Consider the following 22,125-nt stretch of genomic DNA (forward strand, 5'->3'; position numbering starts at 1 on the left):
CGCCCATCACTCATGACGCCCGTGCTTCCGTCACTATAAGCCTCAGTGGCGCCGCTTCAGCTGGAATTGCCAATCCTCAGCTGGCACTGTGCAGATACAAGTCGACGTCATGGAGGCAGCCTCGAGATATAAGCCTGCGGGTCTCCCGAGCATCTTCATAGACTCGAATTCAAGATATCCATTCTCTGTCGCCATTCCCGGCTCCGCTGATCGAATCAACGCACCGCCGCCTTTATCGCCGCCGCGACTCCCACTCCCCTTTGACGATCCTCACCATCCTAGCTACCACAACAGCTCAGGAAGCTTGGAGGACAGGTCACACTACATGAGGTCCGGTCACAGACACAATGAGAGTTATGCCAGCATGGGTTCGTCCTCAGCTTCGGCTTCCGCAAGGTAGGAATTCCCCTACCCTTCAATGACGCCTGTTTTGGTTCTCGACGAACATGCCTTGTTGAGGTTTTTGCGCGTCTAACATGACTGGCTTGATAGGTCTGAATGCTCCCTTCCCAGCATCACTGCCGGTTTTGGCCTGCATCATAACCAGTTTCAATTCCAGTCCGGTGCCGACGCTTTCACCGATATGAAGAAAAAGCTCGCCCCTTGGGAAACCTTCGACAACAAGCCGGATAGCTCGCTTCTCAGTGTGCCGAGTACATCATCCACTAGCGGATCATTCTCGAGGAGGTTGTCAGACGATGTGCGTGGACCGCTTTCCGCACCTACCAGCCGCCCACCGCACCTCAAGACGTCAAACCTGCTACATTCTCCCGACAGGTACCCGCAGACTCCTCACTCTGCCCTTTCTCCTTCTCCGAGAAGTCAGTCATTCCATCTCGCTCAGGACCATAGATCATCCTGGTCTGTCTCCGACCTCGACAGGTCGCCCCCAAATTGCACTAGGAGAAACAACAGCGACGATGCATCATCGCACAGCTATGGAGTGGACGAAGTAGAAATGGGAGAGACCAACCCTATGAAGAGGCAGCGGATAGGGAACCCCATGAGAGCTCACTACGACGGTGCAGGAGCGAAGCGAGGGGCATCTGCCGACCCCGACGCCAGCGTGCCCCTTGGTTTCACAAGCCAAGGTGACTTGCTACGTCGTCGTGATGGAAACCAGAGGAGATCTGCGACGCCTCGGCTGAGCGTCATCCCCCAGGGATCCGTCTCTTCAGTGTCATCCGGTCGCGTGGGGTATTACAGCTCTAATTCGTCCCTGCTCACCGGGAGCATTGCCAGTGTGGGCTCGTCATATGGCCGAGTCTCTCCAGGTGGACTGTCTCCAGGAGGAAGTTCACCCGGCGCCGGCGGAACTGATTCCAGCCGCAGCTCTACCTACAGTGCATCGATGTCGCTGAACCCCTCGCCACGCGGTTCCCTTCCCAGGGCACCCGAACGGTTGACTAGTAGCGGAAGCCGGCCTCTCGCTTCTCCCTGCAAGCTTGCTGAAGTGAGCAAGCCTGGTGGTACCAAGATTTTGGAACTTTTCATGTGCGACTGTTGCCCAAGGAAGCCCAAGAAATTCGGGTCGGCTTAGGAGTTGGCGTAAGTACAAATTCCGTCAAGGTTAAGCAATGATTAACCAATCGGCAATAGGTCGCATGAAGCTGAGAAGCAACACGAGTGCTCAATCTGCGGAAACCGATTCAAGAACAAGAACGAGGCAGAGCGCCACCAGAACAGTCTTCATGTTCGTAGACACAGCTGGAGTTGCTCGGCCTTGAACGGCTATGACCGAGCCTTCCACGATAGCACCAACCGCCCTGGAGAAGCAGACTATTGTGGCTACTGCGGTGAGGAGTTTCCTAGGAACGGGAGGGGCCCTGGTGCTTCCGCTCCGCGTCATGCCACCGACCAGGACTGGGAAGAGCGCATTCGGCATCTTCAAGAAGTCCACAAATTCCGGGAGTGCAACAGTAGTAAGAAGTTCTTCCGCGCAGACCACTTCCGACAGCACCTTAAACATAGCCACGCAGGAATAAGCGGCATTTGGACGAACATGTTGGAGAACGCATGCATGTTGGATGAAAATCCCTCTCCGAGATGAGCCTAGGTATCCCAGGCGTGACTTATCGACGAGGACTCGGTGAGATCCATTACTTGGCTGACACGGCCATTCACTGAATGCGAACCCTTGGGACGCGAAACCGCGACTTGATATCGACGCACAGAAGTCGGAAATCTGCCCTCGATCGGGGCGATTCGATACCGAGACAACAATCGAGTTGAAGAGATGACCAGCGACGCACAGGGCCTGAAGGGTTGTTTCTTCTCACTTGGAGATGGGACAAAATTTCCCGCCCCACGGCCGGGCCAGAGCATTTCTCGCCAGCGTCATGAGCAGTGCAAAAAATCAAAAGCACTTTGTTGAAGCATGTGGGCAGCATTCACGGATTTGATGGGCCAGCTCTCTGGAAGCATCCATGTTTTGGGGCTTTTGGAGTATGAGTGGTCGCCATGTACTGAACGAATAAAAGTTCCACGTGGGTACGCACGTGACAGACGTCTTGAAGAGTACTGATACCAATACTGTTTCGTGACACATTTGGAGGAGATGCTAGGCATTGTCAAGCCAGTGGTGAGGAAGTGATGATATTGGTATGAGAAGAGACACAGTATGTCCGGAAGCGAGACTTCTGCGAGACTGCTGGCAATGGATTTCGTAGGTTCGGGGTACACAGGTTGGACAAGAGTGAAAAACAATACGATTTTCAGATAAGCATTAGAGCTTGGTCTTCCTGGCCCGCAAGATGAGAAACCCCTGGACGAGTAAGTGATGTCCCTCGGGATGGACATGGTGGATACTCAGATTGAAACTCTGGAAGTATTGAGGGAGGAATTCCGGATTGAGTGGGAAAGGAGGCAAGAGACATACACGAGCGGGCGCTTGAACATTCCAGGCGCAGGGACCCATAGAAGCACTCCGTCTGATGTTCTCTCAACTACTTAAATCGACCCGAAGCGGCAATCTTGTCAGTATCAATCGTCCAGAAAGGCCCATTTTGAACACTGTCCAGAAGGGCCTGCTGCACACTTTGAAAGATCTTGCCTCGAATTGTGCAGCGCCTTGTCCCTATCAGCGAATTTATTCATGAGAAGCGTGAGATTGCCGCTAACTTCCTCGAGGGGCCACCGCATCTGTGTCGAATCGTCCGAAAAGGGCAAATTGTCGTTTGGATGCATCCTCTGGGCTTAGGTGTACGGAACTGGATGATCATAAACGCTCAAGGACTCAGGGGTATGCTGGCGCGCTTCGCAGCATGCGTGAGCCATACGGCACATCTTCCCACCCACCGCTACGCAGTCACGTAAAGAAATGGAAACGCTAGCAGGAAGATACTGGGAGCCTGAGCGGCCAAGCAGAGCCCAGCAGACAGGAGGAGAAATCCTTCCCGCCTCCCTTTGGTGTCCCCATGTCACCGCTCGACAACGAGGAAGTGCACGTGTGTATGTATATGATCACGCGCAGTGAGGCAAGCTTATTTGCAAGGCGCCTTCCGCAAGTAAGTGAAGTTGGAGCTACTACAAGATCCTAGGCCATTGCAAGCCACTTTGGAAACGAATCTGGAGCGATCTCGCTAGCTCAGTGAGCGCGCCAACAGGTTCAACTCATCTATATAATTGTCTTGATATCATGAACATCGTGAGATGCATTAATGGCCTGCGGGCCTGAGGAGATGAACATACACAAAGCGAGAAGCCACGCGGTGTTCTTATTCAATATTAGTTTGACGCAATACAAAGATGATGACTGAAGTAAGTAATGGCATGGATTGGTGCGAACGGCTGCCAGAAACCGATCAGAAGACCCTTCGCTCACTCACTTGAACTCTTTAAGCAAAAATTCCGCTGAACTAGGGCAATGGACTACTACCCGCCATCTGCGTATAGGAGGGGAGCTTGAGCACGTCCCAGTACCCAAGTTTGGGCGCGTAGACCATCCCTCCCGTAGCGAACTCCTTTATGTCCTCGAACATGGTGCCAAACCGCTGGCCCTTGTTCTTCTGCACGTAGGAGTCGATACTAACTCTCTCTGCGTTCATGTTGGCCATCGCCGCGCCGTTTGGCAGAGAGCCGGCCGTTGGTGAAAACCCCTGTGTCGGCGAGTGGTGAGGGATGCCTCCGGGATAGCCGTCGTGGCCGGCCTGCTTGTGGACTACGGCGGCGTCGACAGCGGCAAACGATGATGCTTGCGAGGAATCCCTTCGACCGTCTGTACCGCTTCTGCTGGGTAAGGAATACTCGAGACCCGAGGAAGAGCTCCTTGCCAACGTGCTAGCCCGCGATCCATCGGGCCCATCATAGGCCGTTGGCCGGTCGTCGTCCATAATGATGCCGTTGCTCGTGATCTCGTCCGCCATAGCCCTCCATTCCAATCCACCGCCACCTCCACCCAGTCGAATGGCCAAAAAACCATCCTCGCTGTTCCTCGAACCTAGGTAGTCGGAGCAAACCTTGGTGAGATATTGATCTATGTCCGTGAAATGTGTGACGTAATTAGAAGCCATGCTGAAATAAGGCGCAGCCTTTGTCAATGCTTGGAAAGCGATACTAGTGGTTCCCGTTTCCGCGTTGTCGGACATCGCTCCCGATTTTCGTTCTTCGATTTCCTGTTTGCTAACCATGTGATTTTCGGCATCCATGTGAGGATAGTGCCGTGCGTATATCCCGATAAAGGCTGCTTGCCAGATGGCAAAAATGACCAGTGACGAATGAGGAAGTTTGTCTCGGCATGTCGATATGAGGTCGATGATCTCTCTCCCAGCCTTGAAGACCTGCTCTGCGCTTCGCTCCCAAAAGTGATCAGGAACAGAGCCGGGGTCGAAACCGGGCTCGTCCATAGGGCCAATCGGCTTGGAGCATTTGATGGCGATGAAAGGAATGTATTCGCGATGCAGCATGATTTTGCAGAGAGCACCCAGCATGTGGAGTGACACGTACGTGCTGTTGTCGTGTTTCCAGAAGTTCGAACTGGACCAGGTGAACTCTTCCGGAAGGTGTGCGTAGAAGGCGTCCAGCTTCTTGTTGAGTTGAAAGAAGGTCGACTCTTGGTCCCATGGCGGAAGTGATTCTGTGCGGCGGCCGCCGGCAGAGCTGTACTTGGTGATATCGCCCCAGAAATCGGCCAGTTGCACGAATCGGCTCAAAACGCTGTTATCATTTGTTGGCTCCATGCCTTGTCCCGCCTGTGGTAAGAATCCGGTATCAACGATGCGGCCGAGGTCAAAGGCGTGCTCGGTGCATGGGAGCTGTATTCGAAGATCGTCAGATCGGACCATGGAAACTCGGTCAGATCCGAAAGACAACAAGCGATCCAATATCAGGCAACTGAACATAGTACGTCGCCTAACCTCCTGGTCTGCCCGACGATCCGAAAGCAGTCGCGCAGATTGAGTCGCTCGAGGAGATGGTGCCAAAATGCTCTTGTCTCCAAAAGGCTTGTCCTCAAACCCCAATTTCAAGGCTTGGGCCATTCGTATGGCAACACAGACGTACATCCATGCAGCCAAGCCGCCGTTCGGCTGGCTCCATTTGTGCAGACCGAGCATGAGAAAAGCCTGAACACGGACGACAGAAGCTGATGTTAAAGCCGATTCGAGTTGTCCCAGTGCTTCGGTAAGAGCATTTGCGAAATATTCTGATGCCATGGAGGGCTCCGGCCTGGGTAGAGCACCGCGAGAATTTGGACCCGCGATTTTATCGTACGTGATTTGTGCCACATATTTGACTAAGGCGGGGTGAAATCTTGCAGTGAGAGCCAAAACGCCCAATAGAATCAGACTTGATTCGGTTGACGGCTTCTTGGTGTCCTTGACGTGAATGATGCCCTTGAGAGTTGGGAGATGCAAGAACGGGAGTTCGGCAGCGAAATTCAGCTTGTAGATGTCGAAGAGCCGATGCCACACATCGACAGTGAGATAGGGCGCCGAAAGAACCTCCTGAGCAAGCGCAGCAACGGCACGCCCGTCGGAGGATGTTGCATCTTCGAGCTTCTTAACTCGCTTCCGGCCATGATAGACTCTCCTCTCCTGTCTCGGTGCGGTTGGCGGTTCTGATCGTTTTGCCGGGAGAGGCGTTGGGTCAGGAAACTCACACTTGTGCCCTCTCTTGATGCATGTGTCGCAGGGTGATCCAGTATTGTCATTGTCGCATTTGACTTTGAATTCCCTGCATCTCAGACAAGCTATGCTAGACCTCATCGGCGGGCGCATGGCTCTGGAGGATCTCTTGACACCGGAGCCTCCCGCCGAGGTTGGCCTTGAGTCGTCGTCGTCGGGCTCGACGGAACTGTGAAATTTGGCTCCTCCGGGAGCTTGCCTGTCTACGAGTTCTGCTACAGCGGGGTCCGCGGACGTTCTCTCCAGTGGGGAAAGGGTTTCTTGATATCTCCTCTTCGGCGTGATCTGAGCAGAGAATGCTGTGGGTGCATCATCGGAGTCCGACGCAGGAGAGAGTATGGACTGAATACGAAGTTGGGAAGACATGGTGACGGGTTGGGCCTGTTGGAGACCCGCGAAGCCAGTGAAGGGTGGCGGACGATTGGGCGCAGAAACCTCGAGATACTCGGTTCACCAAGCACCGGTAGGCTCTCTTCCCGTAGAAACCGCGCAGCGCCAGGATGATTGACTCGGAGCAGGGAGGGCAAGATGCACAAAGTTAGACGGTGAAGGCCAATGTTGGTCGAGGCGAAGCGGAGTAAGGACGGCTCAGGTGGCACGGATGAGCAGGCACTGGCTGTTGAGAGCTTGCAACTTAGGGGTTTTGGTTCTGGTGGGATAGGTAGTACTCGCAATGCGTCGGATACTGTATCTCATATTCACGATTCGTGTATGAACGATCTCCGAGTTGATGAGTATCCAAGGTGCGATAACGGAACAGGCGCCGCCTTGCTTCCTTGCTTGCTGGAGATGGAAAGTGCAAGAAGGAGCTCTGGCGATTGTAGGTGAAGCTGAGATGTCGAGATAAATCGATGATGATGGTTGAATAAGCGAAGTTGGGCCTGCAACAATGCGTGTGATTGCCCGCGGGATAGAACGGTTGGTGGAGAGAGTTGCTCCGTTGAAAGATCCAAGGGCGCAGAGAGAAAACCATGAAAGTGGGATTGCGAATCCAATTCAGGCGGGATGTGGCTGTCGGCCCCCCAAATGAATTTGCCGGGCGTCGCCGGCTATCATTGCTTGCTCGCCCCGCTCTGACTGTTGGCTATTCCTCTCCTTTCTGCGTTTGTGTGCCTTCCTGGCATCGGGCATGGGCTGGACCGGTAGCGCCTGGAACGAGCATGGTTGCTCTAGCTCCTCCGCGGCCGTCGTCCGGACTGCTGGTTGTAGCGACATGGTTAGAACAGCACAGCAACGCAGTCAGAACAACATGGCAAAACCGTCGAGTGAGTTTGGACGCGAATCTGCTCTTCTGACCACACCCTGTCTCCGATTGACTCCACTCACATAAAGAATGAGGCGGGTATTGGTGGAAGGGCACGAGGAGTCGATGCGGGCACCCAGGTTACGATCAAGGTAGGCCAGGCAAGGATGTCCGGATTGTGCCAAACGCAACAGATGAGCGAGGCTCTCCGTCCCGAGGAAAGTACAGACAGAGTTTATTACGCCCCGGCTAAGCCATTGAGGGCTCCTATGCTTATCTGCATCGTCTCCACCTGCGTTCATAACTTGATCTCCCGTAAGCCCATCCGTTTAAGATCCATTTTCGTCTGTGTCATCCTCGATTACTCCTTGCCGTATCTGCGGTTTCTCGTGGGGTTAGTAGCAGGCCATCTTGGGGCCACTTCCTCCAAGTGTTCAGGTTCCTATCTTCGGCGGCTGAAGCGAGTCCTGCTGTCGATGGCACGAGGGTGCGTGGGGTGTTGTTGGTAGGTTAGTAGGTTGATTTAGTGATGTTATAGGCTTCCACATGGATGGCCAATCTGTGCGTCGAGTCTTTCCGTAGCTATAGCGAATTTGACTGTTTCTCGGACGACGTCCAGGCAGGGTGACCAGTCGTCGGGGTCGGAGGTAGTCTTCCCACCAAGATAGAAGGGTAGGTTTCCTCTGCGTATTTCTGTACGTTGGAGCATCCTTTTTCGCTGTTCTGTCCACTGGGTGCAACGGAAGAGAAAGTGTTCGACCGTCTCTGTTGCTTCTCCGCAAGCACACAGGTCTGAGACTATTGCCCCAATCTGGTGCAAGTACCAATTCAGTCTTGCCATCCCGGTCCGTAGTTGCGCTAATACGCTGGCTTCTTTCCACGACATCCCGTCATATAATTGGCGTGTATGCTTTCCTGGCAGAGCTGTGTCGATCTTCTTGGAGAAATATCCTACGCCCTGTGGTAATGCTTGGTACTTTTCTTGTACTCTTCGTAAGGTGTTCCTGAGGGTGGTTGAGTAGGCCCTAACTGGCTTCTTTCTTGGAGTTTTCCCCTGTCTTGTGCTCTCTTTCGCCGCTGCCTTGGCCACCTGCATGAGTTCGGATTCTATTCCTACTGGAAGCCAGAGGAGCGATGCTCTGTTGCCCTTGCTCTTGAGAGCCTCAACGGCGTTGTGTATGCGACGGATTTCTTGCTGGCCCGATTGTTGTCGAGGGTTCCTGATTGCCAGTACGGCTGCCTTGTTGCGGGAGAACACATAGACTACGAGATGCTGAACCCTATTGGCGAGCGACTCTAATGCTCTTGCTATTGCTGCAAGCTCTGCCGTATATGGGTTCTGTTCTGTTCTGGGGCCAATTGTAGTGGATACTGTCGTCGTCGAGCCGCCTCCCCTGTGCGATAGGGGAAGCATTGTCGCTATCCCGTAACCCACGATTTCGTTCCTTGCCGAGCTACTTGTCGCCACTCTGAGTGCCCATCCGGTTTCAATTGCCTTGCTCGCCATTCTCCCCTCCTCCTCGACGATTGCGTGTGTTCGTTCCTCCCATGGCGAGAGTGGAAACGCGTCGATGGTCTCCAACCTGTCTACGGGTATGTCGTAGTAGACTGCCGCCATCTTCTGGAAAGGAGATATGTGTCTTTTGAAGCTCTGGGTTCTCAAACGCCGGAGCGGGTGGTTCTTGGGCAGGCTTCGCAGACGCACCCAGAACTTAGTCGCTTTCCTATCGAACCGTTCCTGGGCTGACTGTATACTGGCTTCCGCTCCAGCCACTGCTGTGGCTACCGTGTTGAAGGTTCCCACGATAGCCTGGGCTCCAATTCTTTGCACTCTATTGATAGCCCTCATTTGAGCTGCTCTGCACCTATATCTCCAGACGTTCGAGGCATAGTCCATCGTTGGTGCCACGGCCGCCACGAACAGTTGCCTAGCTGTCGCTGGGGACAGGCCCTTGAGCCGCCTCAGCTCCAGGAAAGTACATTTGCACCCACCAGAGTGCTGTTGGAAGGGGCCTGACGCGGGCCGCTCGCACGGCTCAGCGGATGGCAGGGACAGGCGTACGCGGAGCAGGGGCCGGCGAGTACCTGACTGTACCGAGCCGCCACCTTGGTGCATCGCCGTACGGCGCTACTGAGTGGGACATACCTTGCATGAGCATACGAAGAAATGGCTCTGGGGGTTGCCATAGTACCCCTTCCCATACGTGGTGTGGGCGCGGAAAATGGATGGTTCCTGCACACTCCCCCCCTTTGGCCAGCCTGCGGAGACCAGTGTAGGGGTGAAGCACATCGGCATGGCTGGTGTCGATCTATCACTTCGTCTATGCGCCAGGGGCCCAGCGTGAAGCGCGAAGTACACTCCAGATGTCGCTAATCCCTGGCGCGCCGGCCATTGGCCATTTCAACGACACGTCAAAGTCGGCAGGCACAAGACACTCACCGGACAAGCCCAGGGTGTAGGCCTCGGAGTCAACTGTGCATCGAGACAACTGTGCATGGCGCTTTGGCTATCCTGTCATTCCTTGACGCCCTTCGGCGAGATTTCCTGGAGCACGAACGGTGCTCCGGCCAGTTGGCGGTCGGCCGGTTTATGACGGTCAGCGAGACACGACGATGGTCCTGCAGAGACCGCTGCGCCAAGGACGCTCTTGCGACAGGCCCTAGGCTGTCGCGCTGTGTAGCAGACCATCCACATCTAGCCGGGCCGGTAGTAAGCAGCAGGATACATCAACGGCTGGCCTCAAAAGCCACGAGATCAAAACTGGCCTCGGTCTTGGGCCGTGCTCGCCGAAAGCTGAAGTCGTTCTTCTGCCAACCCCAGGCACTGTGGACAATGAGAGCTCGCTAACAGATTTTCACCCGATGCACCTGCCCACGACTTGCCCACGGGCGACAGCATGATGACCGAATCGCCCACGCCGAATGAAGTACTTCTCAATGGCCTACGGTCGCAAATGCCGGCTTTGCTTACATGACAAACCTCGTGCCTGCGAACGCTAGGCAATTGTAATTACACGAGGAGCACGGCGTTGTCGTGCAAGTTGTTTACGTATACGCGACAGCCCCGTGGGCGGATGTTGGCAACGTGGACGGAAAAAACGGGCCACCGCCACAAAGTAGGACACAATAGTGAGCAGCAGAGCTACAGGACCAGCTCGGGCGATCTCTTCGCTCCGTGGCCTGATCGTACAGGAGGGGAGACTGGCGACCACGAAATCGGCGCGAATGGCCTTCTGGTCCCTACAAGCCTTGGGATGGAACGCAGACGATGACCTTCTGCAGTCTTGAAGCATGTCCACTTGATACGACTGGTCCATACCCCAGAAAATGAGAAATCTGCGATCCGAGTCTTCTAAGATGAGCCACCAAAAAGATTGCGTCCCACGTAGTTCTTGATTCCAAACCGTCCGGCCTCGGTCCTCAGACACACAGTCGTACTTTGGCTACTCATCCCTTGTTTGAACTCACGTGGGTCGGAGGATTGAGCTCAACCAAAGTATAGAAGTCGAATGATGCTCCAAAACACGGACCATTTATCTGGATGCTGTTTGGTTTTGGCCCTGCTTCTACACGGTTGCGCTGGGAAGGAGGTGACGACATGACTGACGTTGGACAATTCTGGCCAGAATTGAAAATCGCCAGCATTCTGGGAGGGCGCCAGCGCATTTTAAAGAACGAAGGCGCAGCTCCGTTTTGTGCATCATTTTGGGTGGCACCGTGTCATGTGGTTTCGTAGAGGACCAGAGAATGGCGCTGAGAAGGATCACTTTTGCCACCCCTATCGGAACGACACAAGGTCATATGCCGGCAAAGCTTGAGCGGCTAAGACGTCCTAGAGGGGCGGTGCCGGTGAGTCTCATGTGCCTGAATTGTACTGACCGGTATACACAGATGGGACTGATTTACCACGCTGTTGCCCCATCGCGGTGAAGGTAGCTGCGGAGGCGTGAACATAAGAGCTACCGACCGAGCGAGGATCTGTCAGGCGCTAGTCTCGCCGCACTCTGCGGCCCATCTGCGTTTACAACCATCCGCCGAGCCACCGGCTGAACTTGCGGCGAACCATTGCTTTCGAACGGCAGAGCGGTGAAGCCCTGTAGCAGGGATTGAAATGCACACACCCTCCCCATCCTACGCCAGGTGGCTTGGGAGCAAGCTGGTGGCGGGTGGTAAGTACCAAGGGACCCTAACCCTTTATCGTCAGGGAGCTGTTGGTGTGCAACGGCCTCTCTCAATCATCCACGCCTGAGTGACGAAAGCTCACTCAGATGATTGTCGGGTGCATCTCGCGCCCCACTAGGGCCATGTGCGGGCGCAATACCTCCTCGTATTGGGAAATCTCTTGGGAGTCTTGTCGCAGCGCCGCTGCCCAGAATACTGCCACCGGGTACCGCTCCGTGGGCTCGCTTCGTGCGGCGCATAAATCCACGATCCCGTATAAGGACCTGGACTACAACCGGGGCATCGGGTTACGCCCGCCGGACCAGAGAGGCCTGCATGCTCCGGCGGCCACACCGCATCCCTTGTCTTCTTTCCGCCCGGCGCGGAACAAGGCAAGCACGGCACCTCAAATTTCCCCGGTGTGAACTACCATGTCGCCAAGGTTCCAAAGTGACGAGGCGCCGCCTCAGGAGAATCCGTTTGTCAGTTTCTCAGGGCTAACCCTCTCAAAGGCGCAATTTCCGGACAGTTATCTGATCCGTGAGAAGGCGACGTTGGCTTCGCCCCTTTTCTATTCCTGGAGACTTGAAAATAGTACAACGGCCTTTACCATTCATGCCATGATGGAAGCTTATTACAGCTATCGTAATCACGCCGGGAGAGGGGTCAATCAACACAATGGCTCATTGATTACCTGCAGAGCTAGCAATATGGTACGTTAGATCCCACTGAAATTTATGTCTGCAGTCATAGTGACTCTTCTCACAGTATCGCCAAGTACGAGGCGGGCCTCCCGCAGTTCAATTCTACCAAGTGTGAAACCGCCACTGAGTCTACGGCATCGAACTGCTTAGATGAACGCCAAGTCGAGGAAGAGAGACAGCAGAAGATCTGACCCTCTGTTGTATCAGCCTCTCCAGATTTTCCCACCCTGATGTGTTCATTCAGCTGTCATGCTCTCGCTATGGCCTGCTTTCAAATCATTCTGCTCATTTATTTTGACTCTTCTCGCTGTTGCCTTTGCTCTCTTTAACCTACTTTTGGGGCCTAAGGGCTCCCAATGGCAACAGCCACCGAGCCAACTACAGTGGCTGCTTTCATCACTTCGAATTCCGTGAGCCGTCGCCCGAGTTATCTTGCTTCATCTGCGTGGTGAGACTAGATGGTCCCAAGGTTCAGGCACGATGCGCTAAGAGGATACATCAGTCTGCTCTCCCTGGCAACTTCAAAGTCACTCTCAAGCGGTCCAATCCTGCCAGTTCGCCAACCCCTTCCCCATTGGTTTTTCTAGAACGTTTTGCAACCAAATACAGCTATTTCCCTGTCTGATGGAGATCCGTAATGCCTGAGAATCCAAAGAGCCTGACGGAAAGTTCGCCTGCCTTCAGAGTACCCCGACAGAGCTATGTCGGTTGTCTCTCGTGGTGAGTTGTTTGACCACGTCCTACTATTCTCGTAGTAATGTCCATGTTTCTATATATTGTCTTATTAGCCTATGACTCAGCTATGGGCGCTAGGCCATCTTTTTGCCCGGCATCAACTACGTTTGAAAATGATCCATCTCTCTCCTTCATGAGCGATGGCGAAACAGTGGCCAGGATGGTACTTGGTATCATACAGAGACCGACTTTCAGTTTCAAAGTGTCCGACAAATAGCTAGAGCTTCTCCGGGTTGGTCAGCGAATTCATACCCGGCCACCAGTATCGAAGAACCCATACTCTCCCACCAAGGTCCTTCTTGGTCTTTACTTGCCTCAAATTCTCCATGACCGTTCTTCCTTCTCTTGTGGTGATTAAGAGTGCCCCCGATCTCTTCCGGAAATACCACTCTAAACACAACGACCGATAAAGATTGAAATGCCCAGGCAACACCATTGAGGCCCCATAAAACGAATATTTGATCAGCTGAGGCTAACTCTGAACAAGGGCAAAAGGTCATTATGGAGTCTCACTGAGCCAGTGCCACCTTTCAACCCCTTCAACCCCTCGTAAGCTTGAATTTATGCAGATCTTGATACGGGACTTCCAAGACGACGTTGAGACTTCAAACAACAAGAGAGTCAATGATTGGCTACAAGATCGCTGACAACCCGCACAACGCCCTGTCTTAATACAAAAGCCTCTTCAAAGGACCAGATACAAAATGAAATCAAAGCCAGCTGTGGGTGCCTGGAGCCTTGGCGCCAGTTGCAACAGGCGAAGTAGCAAATATAGACACCGGAGATGCCGAACGCTGCGATTCGAGCTTGACTGACAAGGGGTCACCGTACGAAGGCACGTATTCGGAAAGGAGCATCATTGCTCGCTTGTCTTTGTATGCAGACGCCGATTCATCATCGGATGAGAACATGGATACCCATAAAATTTCTACTATTTAAGACCCTGCTACCATCACCACATCGTACTTGCCACCTGCACTTATCATTATATTTACTACCTGCAGCCGATCGACTCCTTTCTTCTTGAGCCACTGATGAATCAGAACGTCCGGCGTCAGAAACGTGGACAAAAAGAATTGGCAAGGATTTGAATCGAAAACAGAATCTATCTCACGCCTTAAACGGCAAATAGCCAGCGCGAGGTACGTATGTTGCATACCACGCTTTCACGGGGCTGCTGCACACATAGCTGACGTATTCACAAGAAAATGTCCGCAAGCCCAACTTCACCTGGCCTGAGATCTCAGGCTACAAACCTTCTACAAAAATCGGCTTCTCTCAGAGCCCGCTACGCTGGGCTGGAGGGTATGAACGATGACACGGAAAATTTAGCCGACCTAGACACAGCCGCGAAAGAGCTAAGGACAGCTAAGAGCACGAGAGAGACAGCTAAGAACGAACTAGACATAGCTGTGAGCGAGCACACGACAGCTGAGAGCTACCTAGATGGAGCTTCCGACAACCTTGAGGAAGCTGTCGACAACGTGATGGATACTGTCGACAATGTGATGGATACTGTCGAAAATCTGAAGGATGCTGCCGACAATGTGATGGATACTGTCGACAATGTGATGGATACTGTCGAAAATCTGAAGGATGCTGCCGACAATCTGAAGCAGGCTGCCGACTGTCTGAAGGATGCTGCTGACGATCTGGAGGGCGTTGCCGACTATCTGGAGGATGTTATTGCCGACGGTCCGGAGGGGCTTATCTATACCCGTTCCAAGAGCCTAAGAGGGCAACTTGAACACTCAAATGGACTGAACAGTGACTTGTCGCACTCTTTCCAGCCCACTATGCACCAGTCAAGGCGGCAGAAAGTCGTACTGGTATTCAGCCTTGTTTTGTGGTATTTCATGAGCAAATGGATTTAAGAGTCCTTGGTAGTCGCATACTGTACATAAAGACTGTAATACTCCTTTACATTGATGATTTACCGCCGGGTACCTTTACTGGTGTTGATAAGTGATATGTTGCATCATGATAGAAGTAAGTCGGGACGGCGATAATCCCCCCCCCCCCTCCACGGATTTTTGTCACCTCGTTTGCACCTGCACCAGGTTGTAACGACCAAAAATGCACACCACGTCCAGGGCCCGCCAAACAGGCAGCGGGTGAGGCTTGGTCTTTCTCGGCACAGGACTGCAAAGCGTCTGGCCTGGGATGAGACCAATGTTCTATTTTGGCTCTGAGTCACGAGGTTGACGTGAAGGGGCACAAAAAACAAGTGTTTGATTATGACAAAAGATTGCTGATTTCCGACAAACCAGTACTCAAATGGACTTTCAGGGATAAGCATTCAACTGAAATCGACGTATACTACCTACTAGCTACCAGACTAGATCACATCACTTGGAATGCGAGCTCAATAAGACAATTGTATGAGAAGCGATTCGGCAGCTGTTCAAGCTGTGTCAATGGGCGTTTCGTAACAAAGGGAGACAGTTGCGATATCATACTCGCCTTAGCCTTCCAAATACAGGGGCTTAGCGATGGACTTGAAGTATCAACGCATCATGGCTTAGAATATCAGCTAGAGAACATTGGCATTGTCAGACATATAGGGGCCGGCGAGTCCGAGCACAAACAGACGTTTTTGAGTCATTGTAAATGGTGGGAGATAGCTACGGATAGAGAGGCCAATGAATTGGCTGATTGATATCGAATTCATTTCAGATACCTGCCTCACACGGCAGCTAGGCCGGCTCGAGAATCTTTCATGAGGCAGATTCGGACTCAGCTGAATCTTTGCTGGATATGCCTCAATGAAGGCCTGTCGATCAGTGCCCATAAGAGGTTGTTGATGCCGTAGGGTATGGATTGTGAGCCGAAACGGCCCGATGTCATGGGAGTTTAATCGGTGTTCAGGGGCTGGACAAAAGGTTCCATGGCAATGAGCGATTGGTCAATAAGGGACGGTATGACCATCACAACTTTGGTCATGCCATGCATCCGTTTATGGGTTGCTCCGGATCTGCAGCCAGATCGGGATCAATGTGTGGCTTCCCACGTATGGGCGGACCTGATGAAATGTCTGGTAAGCGAGATGGCGAGGACGGCTTGTAGGCGCTGCGCAACCAATGTCTCTGATCATCGACCCCACACTCAGGATAGGAAGGACATCGGAGTGCTCTGATGAGACAAACTTCCGCAACGCCGTTATGGTGTGTCACGACATCTGTATGCCTCCTTTGCACAGGATCCGCGAGCCTGGATGGTATATAGTTGCAGGCTGCCCCGTCGGAACCTTTGAGACGCTTCCTGTTGGCATTACCACTTATGACACCCGTCAGTCCTCCGATAGGAATTGTGTGTCACTCGACTTCTCAGCCGTCCATTTCCCTAGAAGATCATTGCTCCGTTTCTCTGAACGAGAACCTTACGGTGTGAGCATAGGAAACTGCTCCAAGGCGCCGCTCACAGAAACAAGGACGAGCCATTGGTCGCCTAAAGCCGGAAATCCCCTCGACCAACGCACTAGGAGTGACAGTCTTCCATTCCATTCGAGACTCCTCATTTGCGGCAGTGTTTCTCACTTTTCCAACCTACCGCACCCTCCGGAACACATGGGTTCCGACGAAGCTCTCCAAAGTTGGATTGGGGTCGTGGCCCAAATGAAACTCGATTTTGAGCGTCAAAAAGACACCCTGGCACGATCTCATATGGATGAGCTTTCGGCTTTGTTCTGCGACCTGGATGAGGACCTGCGGTTGTTCGACGAGCTCGGCTCTGAGACGTCTACATTGATGAGACGGTACCAGAAAGAGCTGCGCCAGCATCGTTTGGAAGCACAGGAGAGAAATCACCGCTTTTCAACTGAAAAGCTAGAAGCGGCTGAAGCATCAGCTTTCCGGGACCTCTTAGTAAAGCTTCCACCTGTCTCTGTGCCCGATCTTGGGCCGACGACATCCAGTCCACACCCAAGCCATTCAGGTCCAGCAGGACTCCCTAGAGGCCCTGCCGCTTTTGGACCCACCACGAATCTGTCCATTTCGGCAATCACTCCAAGACCCGATCTGGATCAATCGGTGCAGCAGGGGTTCTCAACGTCGGAGCAGCCAGCGTTCCGCGGAGTTCCTGGCTCTCGAACCAAGGTGTTACCGGACAGTCACCTCGCCTCGCCACACAGGGACCATCCGAGTGTGCGCATTCTGCCCACCAAAAAGCGAGCCAGATCAGACAAGACTGAGCTATCCAGCAAATCTGATGATTGTCTGTCAGACACGCCGGCCAAGAGGCTCCGCACGCAGGGTCTACTGGCCCTCACGGAGACGGATTACGACAAATGCCCGTCTATGGAAATTGTCGACATACAGATGTCGCCTCCAAAACCACGTCTCAACATTCGTTTCAAGGTTTGGAACCGAATTAGAGGCCTTTGGCAGGATTGGAAACCCGAAGGTGGCTTGAGGGAGAAAAGCCTGTCAGAGGTCCACGATGAGCTTCCGCTAAGCTGTGGCTCGACTATTCGGAGTCTTGCATTCCATTTGATAGGGGAGAACCTGGATGCAAATGAGACCATACGCTTGAGAGGGGCCGGCGAAAGCCATTTTGACCACATGAAGGAGTCGTTTACGAGGTGGTTCGAAAGCTATGACAATGCCCTGCACCAGACTTTTACACTCGAGATTCAGGTGGGCGAAGCGTAGCGGACTAGAGGGTTGGTGTTCTCACTGGCTTTGGGGAAAGGGAGATATCGGAAGCCTGATGCTTTTGAATCACGAACAGCCGGTTTGCTCGTACCTGGGCCGTGTTACACGTACCTCGGCCGCCGAGTTCCAAAGAGGTTTGCTCATAGGCCTACAGTGACGATATCGCACAGAGGCTTTAGCACGTTGTGATGAGCCGGTCACGCTGATCTGCAGCCGTTGACTTACTGTGGATCACAACAAAACCAATGGCCTGTGGGACCGGGTCGAGGGGTCTTGATGAAAAATCTTGATTTTGTTACTTCAAGGATTGGTGCCTGTAGTAGTGGATTACGAAAGTCTAATTGCAAGTCATCCTCGATAGTGCCTACTGTTTGCCCTTCGTCGTGTGTACACATGAGACCGGCTCCTGAGGAATGTCTCCCGTCATCGGAGGCCAGCCACACAGGGAGGATGTTGCAAGACATTCTTGCCGAGTCCCCGTCAGGGTGTTGTGGGAGAGGCAGACATGACAGCAAGGGCAGAAGCCTCTGTCGCTCAAGACATAGCACCTCTTTCTCCCAACCTCACACTCCAAATCCTCATACAATCGCCGAGCACGGCGAAGAGGGAATGCCCGCGGAATACGTCGGGGATCTACGGAGTGGTGGTCTGTGCTCTCGGCGCGTCGACCCACACGCCCGCGGGAGTGACGTCCCAGGACCACACTAGCACGGCGGTGCTCACTCTCCCCGCTCCGGTGTTCCGGAGGCCGGAGCAACCCCGCGGCCGGAGCCAGCTCCTGGCGTCTTCGTGGTGGGGTGACCCGCGAGGGGTATCGGGACGCATCTCGCTTGCATTACATGTCCATGGTCGCAGACGACGCGAGAGCCGGGGCGTGTGCTCGAGCCTCGAGGGCCTGCTCGGGGCCCGCTTGGGGGCCTGCTTGGGAGTGGCGGTCGCGGGCGTCCTCCTGCATCTACCCCCAATGTACAGCGTTTTTGGCGGCAGGTACACACCATCACCCCTGTGCGGTAGGACGTCGGACGATCGGATCCGAAAAGCCGTGTGCCGTACCCCGTCAAAGGGTTGCAGCGCGTGATTGGCGGGATGGCGATCGTCGGTCGCATCCGCCTGCCTGCCATGTTCGATAAAGTTAGCGCGCCGTCGCGTGGCATCCAGTCGTCTGATGACTGACCCACCGACAACGGCGAAGCCTGTTTTGACTTCCGCGGAGAACGTCGCTGAACGGGCCAGCGGCTGCACCGGTGAAAGACATTGCTTCGCGTGGCCGTCTTTGTTGTTGTGCGAGGGAGAGGCTGCCTGCCTTCTGCCTGGATTTGAGCGGCGCGTTTGGCCATAGGCGACTGCGCTGCAGCCAATTGAACGCACACAGTCGTAGCTTCAACGGACAAGACACCAGCGCGTTTGTCTGAGAACGAACCCCCTGTTGATCGACGTCTCAGTAAGCCCGTTGAGGTCGCAGCAGCTTCATCGCACTGCAGTTTGTGCTTTTACACGCCGATGGCAGCTGTATCTGCGTGCTTGGCGCTTGGGTAAGAGCAGGTACCCCGTGTTGGCAGGCTTCTCTGGTCACGTTTGCCAACGACTGGACGCGGGCGGTCGCGGCACTCACCATGATTGGTCGCTGCAAGGCGCACTCAACCATGGAGACCGAAGATCGAGACGGGCATGCAATCGAAGTCGTATCCTTGCTTGTAAGAGGACGCCAGACACCCATTCCCGCTGAGTAGTTTACCCATGTCCATACTTGGCAGGCATCAGGACCAGGGAGACGTGCGCATACACCCCTGGCCCTTCGATTCATTGCAAGAAATCTCTCTGTGGGTGCGCCCTTTTCAATCCTTGCTGGCGCATGGTGCAAGGCATTGCGAGCCACACCAACGGCGGGATTCGTCGCGCAGACAGAACGTGACCTGGGTACCTCCTCGAGCCGTGGATGAGCCGTCTCGCCGCCGTCTGGTAGCGCGATGAGGTCTCTATGTGGAGACGTGGACAGCCCGGCCGGCCTCGTCTGCGCATTAGCGAACCGGCCACGACCTACGGGCTACGAGTGTTCGCTCTGCTGCACCGCATTCAAACAGCCATCGTGGGCTTCGTAAACCGGGACGGGCAACTTCTCCACATGGCACATATCTACAACTCACTTGAGGTATCTCACAAAGATCTTCCCCCCTGGCAAGATATGAAAGATGTGATCAGGCTGCAGGAGAAACCCATCTTCGCGGGCGACCCCGCCCGAAAGATTAACACTTGCAAGACGCGGCTTTCTCTTGCGCAAGGGCTGAAAATGTCCGAAAGCAGCAAGGTGCCACCCAAGAACTCCCTCAAAGACCCGGAGACTCGTCGAGAGACAGCCTTGTTTGTCTTTCAGAGAAAGTTCGGTCGTATAATCGATGAAAAAGATTTTGCGGAAGCACGCTGCACCTGGGTGCGAGACCGCAACAGCCCAGGATTCAGGCGTGAGTTGGTGCCTACGCCAGTCCTTGATGAACAAGATTTCCAGATGTCGATCGGGAACGGGTGGAGGCTGACGCTGGGAGACAAGACCGTCAGAGGTGCTGTTCGCGACCGACTTCGGTCGTCCAAAGCAGTCTCAGGTCATCCTTGTTTAAACCTGGACGAGCTTGAAACGGTCATCAGACGGGAGGTTCCAGTGTTGGTTTTCGACTTTGAGAGCGTGCGCCGGAGCGGGAAGTCCATCTTTCCAGATTGGAATAATATTTCGATTGGCGATGCCACGTACGCTGAAATTTGGAAGATAATGGCGGCCAGATATCCAGATCGGTTACATACTATTTCCCAATCCTGGAAAGATCGCTGTTGGTAAGTCAATCACACCTTTTACCCTCAAGGGCCTCTTTTCTGACCGCAAGTGGTGTGTACGGTAAGCTGGGAATCGACTGGCCGACTGCATACTGAGATAGCTTGTGCGAATTTGGTAGCAATGCGGATGCTGCATCATTCTTTTCAATTCATTGAACCTGATCTACTGTATTTTCTGAACAACCATTATTCCTCCCCAGTGAACTATGGAAAGAGGAGCAAACTGCAATGAAGTCTTGATCAAGTACTCTGCAGCCAATTCCTCGATCCACCTGCTGCTGTTGTCCTCCTGCTGCAACATCGGTCCATGTTATGCCAGGGTTCCGAGCGGGTGTGGATAACGGTTGTGTTGATGACGACCAGGTCAGCAACCCTGTAATGGGAGGTGAATCACAGTGTACTCTCTTGCCATCTTTCCACAAGGTCTCTTTCAGAATAGCTACTCTATTTTTGTTCACCGCAGGGTGCCCTGAAAAGTGGCTGTTACAGACTCATGTGACTGGCTTTCGCCGATGCAGAGGTCGCCACAGAGTCAAAGACGCAAGCGCCTCGAAATTTACCATCCGCTTCGGATTTTTCACCCAATACCTCCGCAGTACCATACTTGGCAATGATCCAGTCTGGGAAACCTTCCCAACGCTTCTCCTGCTCTTGTGTTTGTATTCTTACGCCGAGCGTTTCTCATGGGACACGATACGGCAGAAGAGAACCAGTAGTACGCGGATATGCTAGCGGCCAGATTTGAAGCAGACATCATACGCATGTGGGACGACAGGCCGTCGACGGCTAGTCATCAAGGCCTCGAAGGGATCACAACCGCCGAGCATCAGATAAGCGCGGTCATCGAGCAGATCCGATGAGACAGGGATCTGGGCGACGTAGACGTCAAAAACCAAGTCGAGCCAGAAATTGTTGTCGCCCTTCTCGATTTGCCAAAAGCTGGAACGTAGAGCCGCCGACGTCGAAGGCGGCGGGCATATCGGAGTTGCAGGCCCGGACCGACGCCGACCATCTCCGTCAGCTTTCTGCCAGACGACATCCCCAACGTAACTCTCCTTAACATCAAAAGCGCTATTCGTTCCGCTGGCAAACCGGGTTAAGGAGCCCGAAAGGTCTCTGCGTCAAGACCTCTATACGATGCAGCTGATCTCTCTCGGGTCTGCCCATGGCAAGGGTGGATAGCAGTGGAAAGAATTGGATGACCTAGGGCAGGCCGGCATGGAGACCATCTCCACCTGGACGCGGGCCAGATATTGCTGCGCGGCCCGGGCCCGCTGCTCGGCCAGAAAATGCTCCTGGGATCTGTGGGCCCTGCCACCGAACGGACTAGAGCAAAACGAAATTCGGAGGCGAGTTTGTTTGGCACGGGAGGCTCCCAGGTGACTCTCAAGGACATGGATGCATACTGTACATTTGCCAAAAGCAGGGGATGGTCCGGGCGCCAAGTATGTACAACTCCGGCACCCCGAATCGCACGTGAGCGTCTGAAAGGTCACGCCGCCTAAACGGGCTCCTCTCATTCTCTGTCGCGACAGAGACAGTGACAGTGGAGACAGTGGAGACAGGAAGCGGAATGCCTCAGGGCTCTTTCTGGACTCGACCGGCCATAAGGAACGACTCGGTCCCTGCATGGATCACACGTGGATGATGACACCCCACATACAAAGGGTCGAAATTGGATCTTC

General features: G+C 53.8%; 9 protein-coding genes across 9 annotated transcripts; 5 read left to right on the forward strand and 4 right to left on the reverse strand.

Moving 5' to 3' along the window:
- Positions 1-109: 109 nt before the first annotated feature.
- On the forward strand, positions 110-2,050 carry CORC01_10789 (uncharacterized protein; the record flags this gene model as incomplete). Its single annotated transcript, XM_022622416.1, has 3 exons — positions 110-396; positions 493-1,494; positions 1,600-2,050. 3 exons carry the CDS (start codon positions 110-112, stop codon positions 2,048-2,050), a joined length of 1,740 nt encoding a protein of 579 aa, XP_022471054.1.
- A 1,807-nt stretch (positions 2,051-3,857) lies between these two features.
- CORC01_10790 (fungal specific transcription factor) lies at positions 3,858-6,488 on the reverse strand (the record flags this gene model as incomplete). Its single annotated transcript, XM_022622417.1, has 1 exon — positions 3,858-6,488. One exon carries the CDS (start codon positions 6,486-6,488, stop codon positions 3,858-3,860), a length of 2,631 nt encoding a protein of 876 aa, XP_022471055.1.
- Positions 6,489-8,390: 1,902 nt separating this feature from the next.
- Positions 8,391-9,481, reverse strand: CORC01_10791 (uncharacterized protein; the record flags this gene model as incomplete). Its single annotated transcript, XM_022622418.1, has 2 exons — positions 8,391-8,405; positions 8,483-9,481. 2 exons carry the CDS (start codon positions 9,479-9,481, stop codon positions 8,391-8,393), a joined length of 1,014 nt encoding a protein of 337 aa, XP_022471056.1.
- Positions 9,482-14,173: 4,692 nt separating this feature from the next.
- Positions 14,174-15,132, forward strand: CORC01_10792 (uncharacterized protein; the record flags this gene model as incomplete). Its single annotated transcript, XM_022622419.1, has 3 exons — positions 14,174-14,660; positions 14,756-14,788; positions 15,059-15,132. The coding sequence occupies 3 exons, from the start codon at positions 14,174-14,176 to the stop codon at positions 15,130-15,132; spliced, it is 594 nt and encodes a 197-aa protein (XP_022471057.1).
- A 913-nt stretch (positions 15,133-16,045) lies between these two features.
- CORC01_10793 (uncharacterized protein) lies at positions 16,046-17,614 on the forward strand (the record flags this gene model as incomplete). The annotated part of the gene is made up of 1 exon (XM_022622420.1): positions 16,046-17,614. The coding sequence occupies one exon, from the start codon at positions 16,046-16,048 to the stop codon at positions 17,612-17,614; it is 1,569 nt and encodes a 522-aa protein (XP_022471058.1).
- A 636-nt stretch (positions 17,615-18,250) lies between these two features.
- Positions 18,251-18,872, reverse strand: CORC01_10794 (uncharacterized protein; the record flags this gene model as incomplete). Its single annotated transcript, XM_022622421.1, has 2 exons — positions 18,251-18,731; positions 18,796-18,872. 2 exons carry the CDS (start codon positions 18,870-18,872, stop codon positions 18,251-18,253), a joined length of 558 nt encoding a protein of 185 aa, XP_022471059.1.
- A 388-nt stretch (positions 18,873-19,260) lies between these two features.
- On the forward strand, positions 19,261-20,819 carry CORC01_10795 (uncharacterized protein; the record flags this gene model as incomplete). The annotated part of the gene is made up of 3 exons (XM_022622422.1): positions 19,261-19,311; positions 19,581-20,356; positions 20,696-20,819. 3 exons carry the CDS (start codon positions 19,261-19,263, stop codon positions 20,817-20,819), a joined length of 951 nt encoding a protein of 316 aa, XP_022471060.1.
- Positions 20,820-21,168: 349 nt separating this feature from the next.
- On the reverse strand, positions 21,169-21,960 carry CORC01_10796 (uncharacterized protein; the record flags this gene model as incomplete). Its single annotated transcript, XM_022622423.1, has 3 exons — positions 21,169-21,523; positions 21,644-21,766; positions 21,905-21,960. The coding sequence occupies 3 exons, from the start codon at positions 21,958-21,960 to the stop codon at positions 21,169-21,171; spliced, it is 534 nt and encodes a 177-aa protein (XP_022471061.1).
- CORC01_10797 (uncharacterized protein) lies at positions 21,730-21,945 on the forward strand (the record flags this gene model as incomplete). Its single annotated transcript, XM_022622424.1, has 1 exon — positions 21,730-21,945. One exon carries the CDS (start codon positions 21,730-21,732, stop codon positions 21,943-21,945), a length of 216 nt encoding a protein of 71 aa, XP_022471062.1.
- Positions 21,961-22,125: the final 165 nt, after the last annotated feature.

Source organism: Colletotrichum orchidophilum (genome assembly GCF_001831195.1).
Source record: "Colletotrichum orchidophilum strain IMI 309357 chromosome Unknown Scaffold_110.1, whole genome shotgun sequence".
Lineage (NCBI taxonomy): Eukaryota > Fungi > Ascomycota > Sordariomycetes > Glomerellales > Glomerellaceae > Colletotrichum > Colletotrichum orchidophilum.